This window comes from Anguilla anguilla, chromosome 8 (assembly GCF_013347855.1).
Source record: "Anguilla anguilla isolate fAngAng1 chromosome 8, fAngAng1.pri, whole genome shotgun sequence".
Taxonomy (NCBI): domain Eukaryota; kingdom Metazoa; phylum Chordata; class Actinopteri; order Anguilliformes; family Anguillidae; genus Anguilla; species Anguilla anguilla.
The window spans coordinates 48,470,632-48,486,466 of NC_049208.1; the positions used below are offsets into that span (position 1 = coordinate 48,470,632).

Here is a 15,835-nt window from a genome sequence, read left to right on the forward strand (position 1 = left end):
ACAGCATAACACGACGCACTCGAGATAAAGAGAGAGCTCTGTGGACTTCAGCCAGTGTCAAATATCAGACTGTTACATTTGTCAAAAGAGACGGTTACACTGCTCTACTCCGCCCTACCATAGCTGCATATTTTCTTAGATGACCACCCTGAGAGTGTTAAAAAAAAATAACACATTTTTCCCCCATTTTTTTAAATCCACAGTTTTGAATTGCCTGTAGTGGGAAATCTTGGCCTCAAGTCTGATCGCTTTCCGCTCTGCAGACCACACAGTACTACAGGAGAGGGCAAGCACCAATCAGCGAAGAGAGGGCTGCTAGCACCAGTCAGAGAGAGGAGGGACAGCACCAATCAGAGGAGCCACACACCACTCACAGGCAATAGACATCCCGTGGACAGCTGGTCCATCAATGGGAGAGACTGACTCAGCGGTAACCCAAGGAATTCTGGACGAGTTAAGCACAACCTAGCCCGCGGCAATATGCAAGCCCGTGTGTTCCAGTGAGGTCATCACAGCCAGAACACAACATAGCTACAACCTCAACACTGCGATGTCTAGTGCTGTGATCAACAGCCAGAACACGACAGCAGCCACAGATTCAACACTGCAAGGACTACTGAGGTCATCGCAACCGGAACACAACACACCCACACTTAACACTGATGTCTAGTGCTGTGATCACAGCTGGAACTCGACACCGATTACATAACAGAAAACCTAATCGCTTCACAAGAACAAATTTCGCTTGTCATTCACGAGCTTATCAAGAACTTCAGCACCAATGTCAGATTACGTAAAACAACGGGGCTAATTGCATAATTAAGGGTAGAAGTTGGCAGGAAGTCCAGAGACAGACACAACCCTCCCTCGTCCACCCCTAGTCTAGACCGTTCCACCTTCCCTGCTCTTGAGCCTAAAGCGCCTTTGTAGAAAGTCCGTGGGAGACAGACCCCCCCCCCCCCGCCCCCCCCGCTCCCACTAACTTCCGGAAAATTCCAAAACAGGCAGTGGGAAAAACTGCAGGCATCCTGACTTAAGCACACGAAGCCACGCGATGTCTCGTCTGGTTCGGTCAGTAAAAACAAGTACTGTGGCGTGTGCGCGTAGCGCCGCGGCTACACCATCAGTAACACTACACAAGCGCGCTCCGCCTCATCCAATCAGCCGCAGGCTTGTAACCAAAGCGACCACTATTATGAGTCCTTACTTGCCCTGCTTATACTTCTCCATGTTAATAGAAAACCAGTCGATGCTCTGGACTGAAAATGCAGCACTTGTGGGAGGGCATCAGTTATGGTAAGACGAGGCTCGCAAGCACAAAACACGCCGGCGTTTCAAACTGAAGAACAAACGAATAAACAAACAAAACGCCTGAAGGCTATCGTACAAACGTAGTTACAGCAGCTCATAAAGCCAAATGAAAGACAACGAGGAGGTTGCAAAATGCATGCAATGTGAATAATAAAAAATAAATAAATAAAACCAACGCAGCATAAAGATGCTCTCAGTGTATTCTTGAGAAAAAGCAGTAGCGTACTATGAGCAGGCTGTGGCTCTGGGTACACAGACTGCTGTGCACAGGTACTTCGTTGTGCCGTGAAGAATTTAAGGCAAAGTGTAGCATTAGAGAAAGTGACATGCTTAAACACACAGGTGTCCGTGCACACGCGCTCGCGCACGCGCACACACACACACACACATGCACAGGGTTCCGGCGCGTTCGTGCTCCAGTTCAAAGAGCTGTTTATAAAGAGAGCACGCGCTCTCTCTCGCTGGGGCAAGAACGACGTGCACGCCTGCCCGCGAACACATTTTTACGCACACACACGCACACGCACACACACACACACACACGCCACACCACCATGCAGGTACCTCTGCGAGAGGCTACTCTCCTCCAGAACTGAGTGCGCAAATCTGTGGAGCAATTTTGAGGCAGTTAAAACAGGGTCAGTCACATAAGACGGGCCACTCTCACGCCGCTCAGCCTTCCACGGGCTTACGTACGGGCCAGAAAACGTCCATGTGCACACAGAGAACCCGTGAAAATTTTGGTGGACACTAACAAGCAATACCCAGGTAGGATGTGTCAAAATTCTTGACATTTCAGGCAACCCCACGCTCTCACGAAGCAATGCGCCTCGCGCACGCCCACTTTTTCCACACGGAAAAGGCAGCTAAACTATTCAAAGCGCTCAAAATATTTACATTTAATTTGCTTCAGTAGGATTCACACGACAGCCTGAACCAGTTTGCAAAACCCTCGCAGGACGTGCTTTGACACGGTGTGCTGGTAAACACCTTTCTCTCCGCGCCGGTTACCCAAATCACGGTCCTCGAGGGCCAAACAGCTGGATTTTCCACCCTCCCTTCACCTGGGAATCAGGTGTGAACACAGCCTGGCCAATCGGGTAGCACTCACTGTTCAGTTAATTACCTGGGAGAAAAGAGAACCAGGGCCGGATTCGGGTTCGAGGGCCGGATTTGAGTACTCGCGCTCTCGCGCGCGTACCCGTCGTCACAACTGCAAACCTCTCGTCGCCGGCCCTTGTATGGAGCAAAGGCGTCACATCGACCGAATTAAGCTAATCTCCTGAGTCAGACACACCGAGAAGCGGGTCACGCTATTTTAATAATGTGAGCAAGACGGGTGCGAAGGGGGGGGGGGGTGGGGCGCTGCACATGATTTGTACAGCCCGTTGATTTCTACAACCCCAATTCAGGGCCCGGATCCCATCACTATATTCTTGCAGTCTGCAATATCTGCGGAAAAGGACCAATAAAGACATTATCATTCCAGAGACGCTGTTTGCTCATGAACCTACGGCCACAGCAGTGTTTTGCAGGTTTGAATCTATGAATCTGTTGTTTTGTGGCGCTCCTGACGAGAGGGTTAAAAAAAAAGAAAAAAAAAGGTATGCAACAGTGATTTTTCACGGTCACAAGTTCCAAACAAGTCACCACTTCACTGACGTACTGCTTCACTCTTGTTTGTGTAGTTGGGGACGACCAGGAAACAGAGACAGAAAAAGCATTTATAAGTCTGAAACATATTAAATGGAAGACGGTAGAGAAGGAGGTGTCCGATAATGTTGATTTAAAGAGAGCTGAAATGAATGAATTTCTCATTGCCTTACTATGAGCACAGGCAATGCGCAAGGAATTTATAGTCACACTAAATCGATTCGCCCTGGGAGGGTGTACAGGGACTGAGTGGGTTGCATTATTTTACAAAACATTCCCAGAACATGTTCTACCCAAATATGCGTTAAAAAAAAATCTAAGTAAAAAAAAAAAAAAAAAAAAAAAAAAGGTCTAAAAAAGGCACTGAGGGCGACCCAATTAGACAACCCCAAGGGAATGCATTTTAATTTCAGCACTTTTTTTTCAAACTACAGAGCCTTGTACGAGATTTCCCAAGGGATCGTTCCGGTAAATGACTACTAGCGAACGTTTTTTTCCCAAGCAATAAAAACGTCTCGAAAACATACACGAATACATTAGATTTCACTTCTTTTATGTAAACCGCGGACAACGTATTAAAACATGACAATAAGTGCATAGACCTAGCTATAGGTTTAATTCTGTTCGTCAGCTCATTAACATGCACGCATTTTAACTAATATTCTAACACAAAGAAAACAGTCGAGTTTCTGACAGTTAAGAACAGTTAGTCCGAGGCTCGCCATCTGGCTAGTTAGGTCGCCAACGTAACTTCCTAACACAGAACAGGCAAAAATATAATGAAGGCACGCCAACAAAAAATAATGTCCAACTGTCCATCCAAAAGATTTTGTCTGTAGGTCTGTAAACAATCGAACTGTTATCTACCCAATTCGGTGTTTACTAGCGTCCACCTGGAAAAGTTTAAGATTAAACAATTAGACCACCACGTTCACTCGATTAGTTAGCAATGTTGCTAACTAGCAAGTTCGCAGTATGCTGAAAAAAATGACAGCGCGTTGGCTTGGCTATGCCACCGAATGCCTTGAAATTCGCCAAATTCCCTGTCTTGTTAGCCAACTATGCCATTTCAAAGGCACGTTTGTTTATTCGTTATTAGTTACCTGTAGGACCCACGGATCCCGAGGCAGCAGTACCGGCTGACGCCATTTTTCGTATTGTTGGCCTGGCTTCTGTGGGTTTTCCTTCTCCGGATGCGCACAGCACGGTCGCCCAGCTCTAGTCTATCCTATTGAGTTTTATCCCTTCTCGGCGACAACGTTAAAAAATAGTTTTGGCCTTCAATCCAGGCAACAGGACAATAAGTCGTGACAGAGCCACTTGCAATTAGCGAGAAGCTAATGGGATGTCTTTGTTGCGAATAGTTGTAAACTTGCTTGGAACGTCAGCTATTTTGCCAGCTAGCTAACATTGCCGCGGCTAACTGAGCTTGCAAAACAGCTAGCTAGCTAGCCAACCACGCACGGTTAGCCAGCTAACTAGCAATTAGAGGCCAGCGAGCTTGCCGACAGGGCTAACTAGATAGACAAAAGCCAATTACCGCACCAGCGACAATTCAAGGTTAGTTTGCAGCCAATACCTGCAATCCGTTATCTAGCAATGCATAAACGACACGTACATAGCTATCTATAACACTCAGCAGGTTAGAAAACAAAAGGCTGACAGACTTCGCCCTCAATCATGCACTAAACATGATCATTTATTGGGCTAACGTCAGCTCCCTGGACAGGCAGTTTAGATTAAATGCAGCTAATAACTGGTGGGCACGATAACGCTATTTTGCTAACGTTGGCTAACTTGGTGCCAGCCTAACTCCACAGCCTCACAATAGCTAAGCTCCGCGGTTTGTTTTCCTTCGTTTCCTCGGAGATACAGAACGCTGCCTCCCTGGCTTGTCGTAGCATGTCCAGCCCCAACCCCACCGCCACTTTTCTTTCATCACACCATTGGCGAAAACCCGCTTCCAAACGTTAGCACGCCAACCCCGCTTGTTGAACAGCGGAAGTGACGCAAATCACGCGCATGCCATCGGAATATTTTAGTTGTCTTTTTGCAGGCACAACGTCACGTTTCAATCCGTGCGTGTTCTGCGTTCATGAGTTAGGCTACCTCTGCAAATTTACCTTTGCAAATCGCCCCAAACGTATCACAACACCACATTGTAATTTCGGGGTAAAAGGTGACTTAAAGGTCTTATTTCAGAAAATCCAGAGGTCAGATACTGAAAATCCAAATTTAAATAGAAGGTGTTATTACGTCACGACCAGTCAATAATGCAGGTGTATGATGTAAATGTAACGACGATGGTGTCATAGCTTGATTTGTTGTTGAGCATCTAATGAATTATTGAACATAATTATGTTGCTGGGATGAGTTTAGCATCATTGGGAATGTTACCCCAAAATGAAAACAAATGAATTAATTAATAAATAAAAGAAATACAAGAACAGTCTTACTTTCCACGTGATAGAACTGGGACTATTTGTATAACTCTGTGAGACACCACGTTAAAGATTTTTATTGTGATCAATTCGTTTTTGCGATTCCACTGTAAAAGCAGTATTTATTTGTTTTTAAAATGATCAGGGGCCTGTATCGTGATTACTGGGTCAGCTGGATAACTGCACGGAGTAAAACCCCAAACAGCTCTTTTTACTTCAGTTCATGTTCCAGATTTTGGAGGGTTCCACGTTTTGCTCAGCACAGTTATCCAACTGAGTAATCCTGTTTCACGATATAGGCCCCAAGGTTTGTTAATCTGCTGGCTCAGTGCCAAATGCATATGTAGCACAACTGTTTTTGTTGCACTGTTTGTGTTCTGACACTGACCATACATATCTTCATTATTTCAGAGACCGTAGGAGGAGCTGTTAGCTGTCTTACTTGTTTCTAGTCTTACTGCAACTGTAGTGTGCACTCTTCAGTAAATGTAAAGGTGGGACTGGGGTAGGATTAGTTAACACTCAAACTCAAAACAGAGGATATTCAGTCATGTTTTTAAAACAAAGTAGTTGGAACTTAAATCTGTAGGATATTCCTAATCAACAAAAGAAGCCATGTTATAATTCAAAAGTTTTTTTTTTTATAATTCAAATGTATTTTAAAAAAATGATTGTAATTGCACTGTTTATAAAATGTTATGCTAATTAAGGCATTATTCATGATGTTAAGCCAACATTTTCAAAATACAGTTCACTTCTTAACAGATTTTTTCAAAGCTATTGAGAAAAGAGTTTTACTTTAAAATATGACTTGTGAGATGTTTTAAATACTTTAATATTTCTTAATTTAAGCGGTCATGTGTTTGTACAGCAAGGGGGTATAAGAAAATATGGTATGGATAGACTAAGAAACCAATTTTGGGGATAGAAAAATAAATAATTAACAACACCTAATTGTGCCTAATTTACACAAACAAATCGATCGTTTGTCAATTGCATAGAATATGAACCGATAAGGATTTTAACCCGCTGTTGAGCTGAGATTTGTTTGCCAAGCAATCATAAATCATCTGTTTTTTCATGCTAAAACTGTAATGCTTGACGATGTACTTGTTTTGGTCAGAGCTGGCATTATCTTTTTGCTTATCTTTCAGGCTAAGAACATTGGTCTAGAACAGATTGTATGGTCCTAATCCTGGAGTAGCACTGAACTGAAAGTACAGCATTCTGTTTTCTTTAGGTTCAAAATACAGCACTCAGGATGAAGCACAATCAAAAAAATTATTGTTGTTTATATCATATGTTTATTTTCATGTCTGTTAAGAGTACATAGTGTTGGCCAAGCATATTGTATGTACTGGGTTACTTTCAGGACTTTATTTTTACATGTTGAAAGTACATTTTCACTTTTGCACCAACTAAAAAGGAAAATGTAAAAGAAGAAAAACAAGTGGCAGCATAATATAGTAGAAGAAAAAAAAGTTTTGAAAAAATAATACCTGCAATAATTCCATTTGAATCTCAGTGATTTCCCCCCACAATATATTCAGATAATTTATAGTTTATATACCAATTATATCAGCCCATTAAAAGTGAGTTATGTTTGATATGCCCAGTTTATAGAAATCAGTGTTACTAGAATTGTGTGTAAAGGGATGCTTAGTCTTCTGCCAGTGGATCCAGAAGAGATCTTACAGCCACAGTTTCCATGCCTGAGATGACCTGGAGGTGGCGCCAAAACGCCACAATTCAGCTGTACAAAGAGAAATAATAGAGGTACTTTAATTTACCCCCTGACTGTGGAGCTTCATCTTGGAGCGTGTAACTGGAATGAGAACCGGGTTGAGGGGGGGGGGGGGGTGATGATGCCACACCCAATGACATTAATGCGTTTGAGCATCATCACTTTGGAGACGGAGAGTGAAGTTAAGTCTTAAGCTTTAATAAACCCCTCTGAATCCGGTCTCTCTTCTCCTCCTTCAAACCAATCCTTCACACCCCTCATTGATTCTTCCTTCCTTCCCTCCCTCTCTGCCTATCTCCTTTTTCCTCCTTTTCTCCACACAGCCCCCCCCCCCCCCAGCCTGTTCTCTCCATGACCTGTCACCCACATATGCCCCCACTCCACCCCCCCAACATATCTCCTCAGCCCTGGAAGACCCTAGAGTCCCGCTCGTACCGAATGCACTCACGTCTGTTTTTGGGGCACCGGGTGCTGGTAGGACGGATTGGGGGCCCACTTCTCGAAGCAGCCGAAATCGTCGTCGTTTTGGCAGCAGTGGTAGAACCTGGTCTTCACAGAGTACTCCTCCTCGCAGAACTCGGAGAGCGCCGTCTCCCACTGCGAAGGGCAGGGGGCGGGAGAGTCAGCGCAGCGAGGAACACGCGGCCCCTCCCACAAACCTTCCGTTAAAACCTCATTATTTCCTATTTGCTGTGTTTCCCCAATGGTGGGCGGGGGGAGGGGGGGGGGGGTTAGTCACTTCACACAGTGATAAAAACAACACCCCCCCCCCAGCACAAAACTATTTCTTTTTGCTTTTTTTCTGAATACATTTGCACACGCACACACACTCTTATTTGTGTTGCGAAGGCCTTCTTTAGGTGCCAGAAGAGGACGATGGCGGCGGCAGACCCTGGGGGGTGCTGTTGCCTTATCTCCTCCTCCGAAGGCCACTCAGGTCAGCAGGACCGGGACAAACTCAAAACAAGGAGGAGAAACGGCAGACGAGAGAGCGGCTGAGGAGCGTCACGGCCGCCGAGGGCGCGGTTCCGCGTGGTTCCGACGCAGGGACTCACCGCTCCCTGCGCACATTTCAGGGTCAGGGCGTCGTCCTGAGTCCCGTAGCTCCTGCAGCAGCCCCGGTACAGCTCCTCCAGGTTGTTGACGGCCGTCGCTTGGCGCCGCAGGTAGCTGTACCCGGGCGTGGGCAGGGAGTCGAGCCGGTAGGGAGGGCGATGGAGCCCGTTGTTGCAGATGCCCGGGAGGTTGTCCTTGCTTGGCCGACCGGGAGGGAACAGGACGAGGTTATCCGTGGAGGGAGGGGCTTGTCCTGAATGAGGTGGGGGTTGGGGGGTTGGGGGGAGGTACAATAAGAAATGGCAGTTAAACCAATCAGTGATGCCGACTGGGTCTGACGAACACACATAAAACAAAAAACAAACTCTGACATGATTCTGAGCAAAAACAAAAGCAGTGAATGGATTTGGCAGTGGATCGACATCACACACAGGACTGCATCACCTTTAGAGAGCGCTTGTATTGATAAAGAAAAAGCAAATTAACAGGCGCATAGATGTTGACGTTTCAACCACATCTGGACCTATTCCTCAGAGTGAAGACCTGTATTTTTCTAAAGCAAGAGAAGAATTAACACAAACCCCGCCCCTTCATTGCGTGCCCATACTGGTGCAACACCACCCCACAGGGAATAGGTGCTACGCGGGGCGTTTCTATGACCGAGTCTATAATCCCTGTTCCGTCATTCACTGTTTTCTGGGAGCCCGACCTCTCCTCTACGTTCACTGCTTTTCTGACACACGGAAGCAGGTTCCCTCAGACAGGATCACGAGCCTAGCGCTGGCGTTCTGCCGAAGGAGAAGGGCACTGAGACAGGTCGCGCGCGGTTCAGAGGCAAGAGCTCGTACCTTCCGACGGCACGAAAGAAAACAGCAGGAGCACGACCACCCATGGTCCTCGCAGAACGCCCCGCAAATCCATCGTCTGATCTTCTCGCTCCGTCCTTGTCACACAAAAAAAAATGCCTGCGGCCGCCAAAAGAACCACTCGAGACAAGCCTGTCGCCGTGGAATAGCAGCACAAAAGAACGCCTTACTGAGAGAAAGCGCTGGCCCCGTCGTACTGGCCACGGGAAACGCGGTCGCGGTATTTAAGAGGAGCCGGGTAAGGGTGGGATCCACTGAGAAAGGAGGAGAGAAGGGGAGCGCATTTTGTGTGGGGTGTGTTTTTTAGAAGGAGGACGCATCGAAGGAGGATCCTCATCCGAGAAAAAAAACAAGCAAAAGAAAGTGCAGGACAGACTAAATAAACTCTGCATCACAGGACAGAGCAGGTCAGAACATGAGAGAACATGTGCCAAACAGCATGTCTCTCTTAGACAATGTGAACTCTTTGCTTTACAGGTTGTTCAACTGCTGAGCTGATGTGAACACACATTACCCAAAAATTGGTTGAGCTGCCATATCTTAGCAGTGACTCACTGGCTTTGACACACAAACAAAAATCTGATTGGCTGAATTAAGTCAGTGATTGACAAATCGACAGCAACTTAAACTTCCACCATTTCATCAACAATGCTATAGCCCCCCCCCCCCCCAAAAAAAAAGTGATATGTCATCCAAACTTTTTAAATTTAGCCCAAAGAGACACAAAAGCGGGCAAAAAATTAGACGACTTTTTTTAGTGACCAATTACTCTAGCAGGACACTATCAGTTCTCTTTTAATCTTTCTGATCAATCACGGTCACAAGTTCCAAACAAGTCACCACTTCACTGACGTACTGCTTCACTCTTGTTTGTGTAGTTGGGGACGACCAGGAAACAGAGACAGAAAAAGCATTTATAAGTCTGAAACATATTAAATGGAAGACGGTAGAGAAGGAGGTGTCCGATAATGTTGATTTAAAGAGAGCTGAAATGAATGAATTTCTCATTGCCTTACTATGAGCACAGGCAATGCGCAAGGAATTTATAGTCACACTAAATCGATTCGCCCTGGGAGGGTGTACAGGGACTGAGTGGGTTGCATTATTTTACAAAACATTCCCAGAACATTGTTGTTGAGCATCTAATGAATTATTGAACATAATTATGTTGCTGGGATGAGTTTAGCATCATTGGGAATGTTACCCCAAAATGAAAACAAATGAATTAATAAATAAATAAAAGAAAAACAAGAACAGTCTTACTTTCCACGTGATAGAACTGGGACTATTTGTATAACTCTGTGAGACACCACATTAAAGATTTTTATTGTGATCAATTCGTTTTTGCGATTCCACTGTAAAAGCAGTATTTATTTGTTTTTAAAATGATCAGGGGCCTGTATCGTGAAGGAGGATTACTGGGTCAGCTGGATAACTGCACGGAGTAAAACCCCAAACAGCTCTTTTTACTTCAGTTCATGTTCCAGATTTTGGAGGGTTCCACATTTTGCTCAGCACAGTTATCCAACTGAGTAATCCTGTTTCACGATACAGGCCCCAAGGTTTGTTAATCTGCTGGCTCAGTGCCAAATGCATATGTAGCACAACTGTTTTTGTTGCACTGTTTGTGTTCTGACACTGACCATACATATCTTCATTATTTCAGAGACCGTAGGAGGAGCTGTTAGCTGTCTTACTTGTTTCTAGTCTTACTGCAACTGTAGTGTGCACTCTTCAGTAAATGTAAAGGTGGGACTGGGGTAGGATTAGTTAACACTCAAACTCAAAACAGAGGATATTCAGTCATGTTTTTAAAACAAAGTAGTTGGAACTTAAATCTGTAGGATATTCCTAATCAACAAAAGAAGCCATGTTATAATTCAAAAGTTTTTTTAATAATTCAAATGTATTTTTTTAAAATGATTGTAATTGCACTGTTTATAAAATGTTATGCTAATTAAGGCATTATTCATGATTCATGAAGTTAAGCCAACATTTTCAAAATACAGTTCACTTCTTAACAGATTTTTTCAGCGCTATTGAGAAAAGAATTTTACTTTAAAATATGACTTGTGAGATGTTTTAAATACTTTAATGTTTCTTAATTTAAGCGGTCATGTGTTTGTACAGCAAGGGGTATAAGAAAATATGGTATGGATAGACTAAGAAACCAATTTTGGGGATAGAAAAAGAAATAATTAACAACACCTAATTGTGCCTAATTTACACAAACAAATCAATCATTTGTCAATTGCATAGAATAAGAGCCGATAAGGATTTTAACCCACTGTTGAGCTGAGATTTGTTTGCCAAGCAATCATAAATCATCAGTTTTTTTCATGATAAAACTGTAATGCTTGACGATGTACTTGTTTTGGTCAGAGCTGGCATTATCTTTTTGCTTATCTTTTAGGCTAAGAACATTGGTCTAGAACAGATTGCATGGTCCTAATCCTGGAGTAGCACTGAATTGAAGTACAGCATTCTGTTTTCTTTAGGTTCAAAATACAGCACTCAGGATGAAGTACAATCAAAAAAAATATTGTTGTTTATATCATATGTTTATTTTCATGTCTGTTAAGAGTACATAGTGTTGGTCAAGCATATTGTATGTACTGGGTTACTTTCAGGACTTTATTTTTACATGTTGAAAGTACATTTTCACTTTTGCACCAACTAAAAAGGAAAATGTAAAAGAAGAAAAACAAGTGGCAGCATAATATAGTAGAAGAAAAAAAAGTTTTGAAATAATAATACCTGCAATAATTCCATTTGAATCTCAGTGATTTTCCCCCACAATATATTCAGATAGTTTATAGCTTATATACCAATTATATCAGCCCATTAAAAGTGAGTTATGTTTGATATGCCCAGTTTATAGAAATCAGTGTTACTAGAATTGTGTGTAAAGGGATGCTTAGTCTTCTGCCAGTGGATCCAGAAGAGATCTTACAGCCACAGTTTCCATGCCTGAGATGACCTGGAGGTGGCGCCAAAACGCCACAATTCAGCTGTACAAAGAGAAATAATAGAGGTACTTAAATTTACCCCCTGACTGTGGAGCTTCATCTTGGAGCGTGTAACTGGAATGAGAACCGGGTTGAGGGGGGGGGGGGGGGGGGGGTGATGACGCCACACCCAATGACATTAATGCATTTGAGCATCATCACTTTGGAGACGGAGAGTGAAGTTAAGTCTTAAGCTTTAATAAACCCCTCTGAATCCGGTCTCCTTTCTCCTCCTTCAAACCAATCCTTCACACCCCTCATTGATTCTTCCTATCTTCCCTCCCTCTCTGCCTATCTCCTTTTTCCTCCTTTTCTCCACACAGCCCCCCCCCCCCCAGCCTGTTCTCTCCATGACCTGTCACCCACATATGCCCCCACTCCACCCCCCCAACATATCTCCTCAGCCCTGGAAGACCCTAGAATCCCGCTCGTACCGAATGCACTCACGTCTGTTTTTGGGGCACCGGGTGCTGGTAGGACGGATTGGGGGCCCACTTCTCGAAGCAGCCGAAATTGGCGTCGGTTTGGCAGCAGTGGTAGAACGTGGTCTTCACAGAGTACTCCTCCTCGCAGAACTCGGAGAGCGCCGTCTCCCACTGCGAAGGGCAGGGGGCGGGAGAGTCAGCGCAGCGAGGAACACGCGGCCCCTCCCACAAACCTTCCGTTAAAACCTCATTATTTCCTATTTGCTGTGTTTCCCCAATGGTGGGCGGGGGCAGGGGGGAGGGGGTTAGTCGCTTCCCACAGTGATAAAAACAACACCCCCCCCCCAGCACAAAACTATTTCTTTTTGCTTTTTTTCTGAATACACTTGCACACGCACACACACTCTTATTTGTGTTGCGAAGGCCTTCTTTAGGTGCCAGAAGAAGACGACGGCGGCAGCAGACCGTGGGGGGTGCTTTCACCTTATCTCCTCCTCCGAAGGCCACTCAGGCCAGCAGGACCGGGACAAACTCAAAACAAGGAGGAGAAACAGCAGACGAGAGCATCTGAGGTGCGTCACGGCCGCCGAGCGCGTGCACACGCCCCTCCACTAGAGCGCGGAGCGGTGCAAACGCGGCACAGGCGCGCAGTAGCCGCCGCCGCGCGCGGTTCCGACGCAGGGACTCACCGCTCCCTGCGCGCATTTCAGGGTCAGGGCGTTGTCCTGAGTCCCGTAGCTCCTGCAGCAGCCCCGGTACAGCGCCTCCAGGTTGTTGACGGCCTTCGCTCGGCGCCACAGGAAGGTGTACCCGGTTGTGGGCAGGGAGTCGAGCTGGTAGGGATGGAGCCCGTTGTTGCAGATGCCCGGGAGGTTGTCCTTGCTTGGCCGACCGGGAGGGAACAGGACGAGGTTCTCCATGGAGGGAGGGGCTTGTCCTGAATGAGGTAGGGGTTGGGGAGTTGGGGGAAGGTACAATAAGAAATGGCAGTTAAACCAATCAGTGATGCCGACTGGGTCTGACGAACACACATAAAACAAAAAACAAACTCTGACATGATTCTGAACAAAAACAAAAGCAGTGAAACTTAAAGAATGGATTTGGCAGTGGATCAACATCACACACAGGACTGCATCACCTTTAGAGAGCGCTTGTATTGATAAAGAAAAAGCAAATTAACAGGCGCATAGATGTTGACGTTTCAACCGCATCTGGACCTCTTCCTCAGAGTGAAGACCTGTATTTTTATAAAGCAAGAGAAGAATTACCACAAACCCTGCCCCTTCATTGCGTGCCCATACTGCTGCAACACCACCCCACAGTGAATAGGTGCTATGCGGGACGTTTCTATGACCAAATCTATAATCCCTGTTCCGTCATTCAGTGTTTTCTGGGAGCCCGACCTCTCCTCTATGTTCACTGCTTTTCTGACACACGGAAGTAGGTTCCCTCAGACAGGATCACGAGCCTAGCGCTTGCGTTCTGCCGAAGGAGAAGGGCACTGAGACAGGTCGCGCGCGGTTCAGAGGCAAGAGCTCGTACCTTCCGATGGCACGAAAGAAAACAGCAGGAGCACGACCACCCATGGTCCTCGCAGAACGCCCCGCAAATCCATTGTCTGATCTTCTCGCTCCGTCCCTGTCACACAAAAAAAACACAAAAGAACCGCTCCAGACAAGCCTGTCGCTGTGGAATAGCAGCACAGAAGGAACGCCCAGACTGAGAGACAGTGCTGGCCCCGTCGTACTGGTCGCGGTATTTAAGAGGCGCCGGGTAAGGGTGGGATCCACTGAGAAAGGAGGAGAGAAGGGGAGCGCATTTTGTGTGGGGTGCATCACAGGACAGAGCAGGTCAGAACATGACAGAACCTGTGCCAAACAGCATGTCTCTCTTAGACAATGTGAACTCTTTGCTTTACAGGTTGTTCAACTGCTGAGCTGATGTCAAATAAGGACACTGCCGTTGTACCCTTGAGCAAGGTACTTAACCTGCATTGCTTCAGTATATATCCAGCTGTATAAATGGATACAATGTAAAAATGCTATGTAAAAAGTTGTGTAAGTCGCTCTGGATAAGAGCGTCTGCTAAATGCCTGTAATGTAATAACACACATTACCCAAAAATTGGTTGAGCTGCCATATCTTAGCAGTGACTCACTGGCTTTGACAAACAAACAAACAAAAATCTGATTGGCTGAAATAAGTCAGTGATTGACAAATCAACAGCAACTTAAACTTCCACCATTTCATCAACAATGCTATAGCCCCCCCCCCCCCCAAAAAAAAAGTGATATGTCATCCAAACTTTTTAAATTTAGCCCAAAGAGACACAAAAGCGGGCTAAAAATTAGACGACTTTTTTTAGTGACCAATCACTCTAGCAGGACACTATCAGTTCTCTTTTAATCTTTCTGATCTATCCTGCGTCCTCAAAGGGATCCTTTGTCCACATCCAAATGTGAAAACCTTTGCAGCTCATTTCAGAGATAAGATAGACGCCTTTAGGGCTGGTATCTGTCAAGTAAATAACGCTGATGACAACATCCTGGTACTCTAAATCACAGCATGTGAGGAAACCTTGAAGTCTTTTGTCCTGGTTGATGCTGATATGTTGAGTAATGGGGAATCACAATTGAAACCCACCCACCTGCTGCTATCTCTATCCAATCCCCACAGCCTTTTTTAAAACAGCATTTGTTTTTATCTAGGTGGCTGAGGAAGTGCAAACTATTGCAAACTATTCTTTTCAGATGAGCTTTTTCCCATCTTAAGATTGCCATTCTGAAGAAAAGCAATTTAGACTCCGCTGCACTCAGCAACTTTAGATCTGTGTCCAATCTTCCATTTTGAGTAAAAAAATTTTAAGAAACCTGTGTTTATTCAATTAAATGAATTCATGAACTTCAACTACACCCTTAAAAGCTGTCAATCTGGAATCCGGACCTATCACAGCACTGAGACGTCCTTAGCCAAGGTTTAAAAAACAACCGTCTGATTGGATTAAAAGTGCTATATAAATAAAGTTTGATTGATTGATTGATTCTCATTACTGAGACATGTCCAGTTACAGAGATGTCACAGTAGCTGCTGTATTTTTTCAGTCCTCAGTTCAACAGCTGAGCTGCACAGTCAGGTCCCCTAGCTGAGCTAGGCAGTCAGGTCCCCTAGCTGAGCTACGCAGTCAGGTCCCCTAGCTGAGCTACGCAGTCAGGTCCCCTAGCTGAGCTACGCAGTCAGGTCCCCTAGCTGAGCTACGCAGTCAGGTCCCCTAGCTGAGCTACGCAGTCAGGTCCCCTAGCTGAGCTAGGCAGTCAGGTCCCCTAGCTGAGCTA

At 45.3% G+C, this 15,835-nt stretch overlaps 2 protein-coding genes across 2 annotated transcripts; both read right to left on the reverse strand.

Moving 5' to 3' along the window:
- Window positions 1-6,760: 6,760 nt before the first annotated feature.
- Window positions 6,761-9,399, reverse strand: LOC118234675 (extracellular matrix protein 1-like). Its single transcript, XM_035431383.1, has 4 exons — window positions 9,054-9,399; window positions 8,205-8,458; window positions 7,598-7,746; window positions 6,761-7,158 (listed from the first exon to the last, which is right to left on the reverse strand). Exons 1-4 carry the CDS (start codon window positions 9,124-9,126, stop codon window positions 7,155-7,157), a joined length of 480 nt encoding a protein of 159 aa, XP_035287274.1. The 5' UTR covers window positions 9,127-9,399; the 3' UTR covers window positions 6,761-7,154.
- Window positions 9,400-11,611: 2,212 nt separating this feature from the next.
- Window positions 11,612-14,294, reverse strand: LOC118234676 (extracellular matrix protein 1-like). The gene is made up of 4 exons (XM_035431384.1): window positions 14,047-14,294; window positions 13,194-13,441; window positions 12,527-12,675; window positions 11,612-12,082 (listed from the first exon to the last, which is right to left on the reverse strand). The coding sequence occupies exons 1-4, from the start codon at window positions 14,117-14,119 to the stop codon at window positions 12,079-12,081; spliced, it is 474 nt and encodes a 157-aa protein (XP_035287275.1). The 5' UTR covers window positions 14,120-14,294; the 3' UTR covers window positions 11,612-12,078.
- Between the last annotated feature and the right edge of the window lie 1,541 nt (window positions 14,295-15,835).

Excerpts from the sequence above, each read along its gene's own strand:
- LOC118234675 (XM_035431383.1), bottom strand. The coding sequence starts at position 9,126 with ATGGATTTGCGGGGCGTTCTGCGAGGACCATGGGTGGTCGTGCTCCTG. Across the intron at positions 8,459-9,053 it reads TTCTTTCGTGCCGTCGGAAG|GACAAGCCCCTCCCTCCACG; the intron begins GTACGAGCTCTT and ends CACCTCATTCAG. Across the intron at positions 7,747-8,204 it reads TGAAATGTGCGCAGGGAGCG|TGGGAGACGGCGCTCTCCGA; the intron begins GTGAGTCCCTGC and ends TGCCCTTCGCAG.
- LOC118234676 (XM_035431384.1), bottom strand. The coding sequence starts at position 14,119 with ATGGATTTGCGGGGCGTTCTGCGAGGACCATGGGTGGTCGTGCTCCTG. Across the intron at positions 13,442-14,046 it reads TTCTTTCGTGCCATCGGAAG|GACAAGCCCCTCCCTCCATG; the intron begins GTACGAGCTCTT and ends TACCTCATTCAG. Across the intron at positions 12,676-13,193 it reads TGAAATGCGCGCAGGGAGCG|TGGGAGACGGCGCTCTCCGA; the intron begins GTGAGTCCCTGC and ends TGCCCTTCGCAG.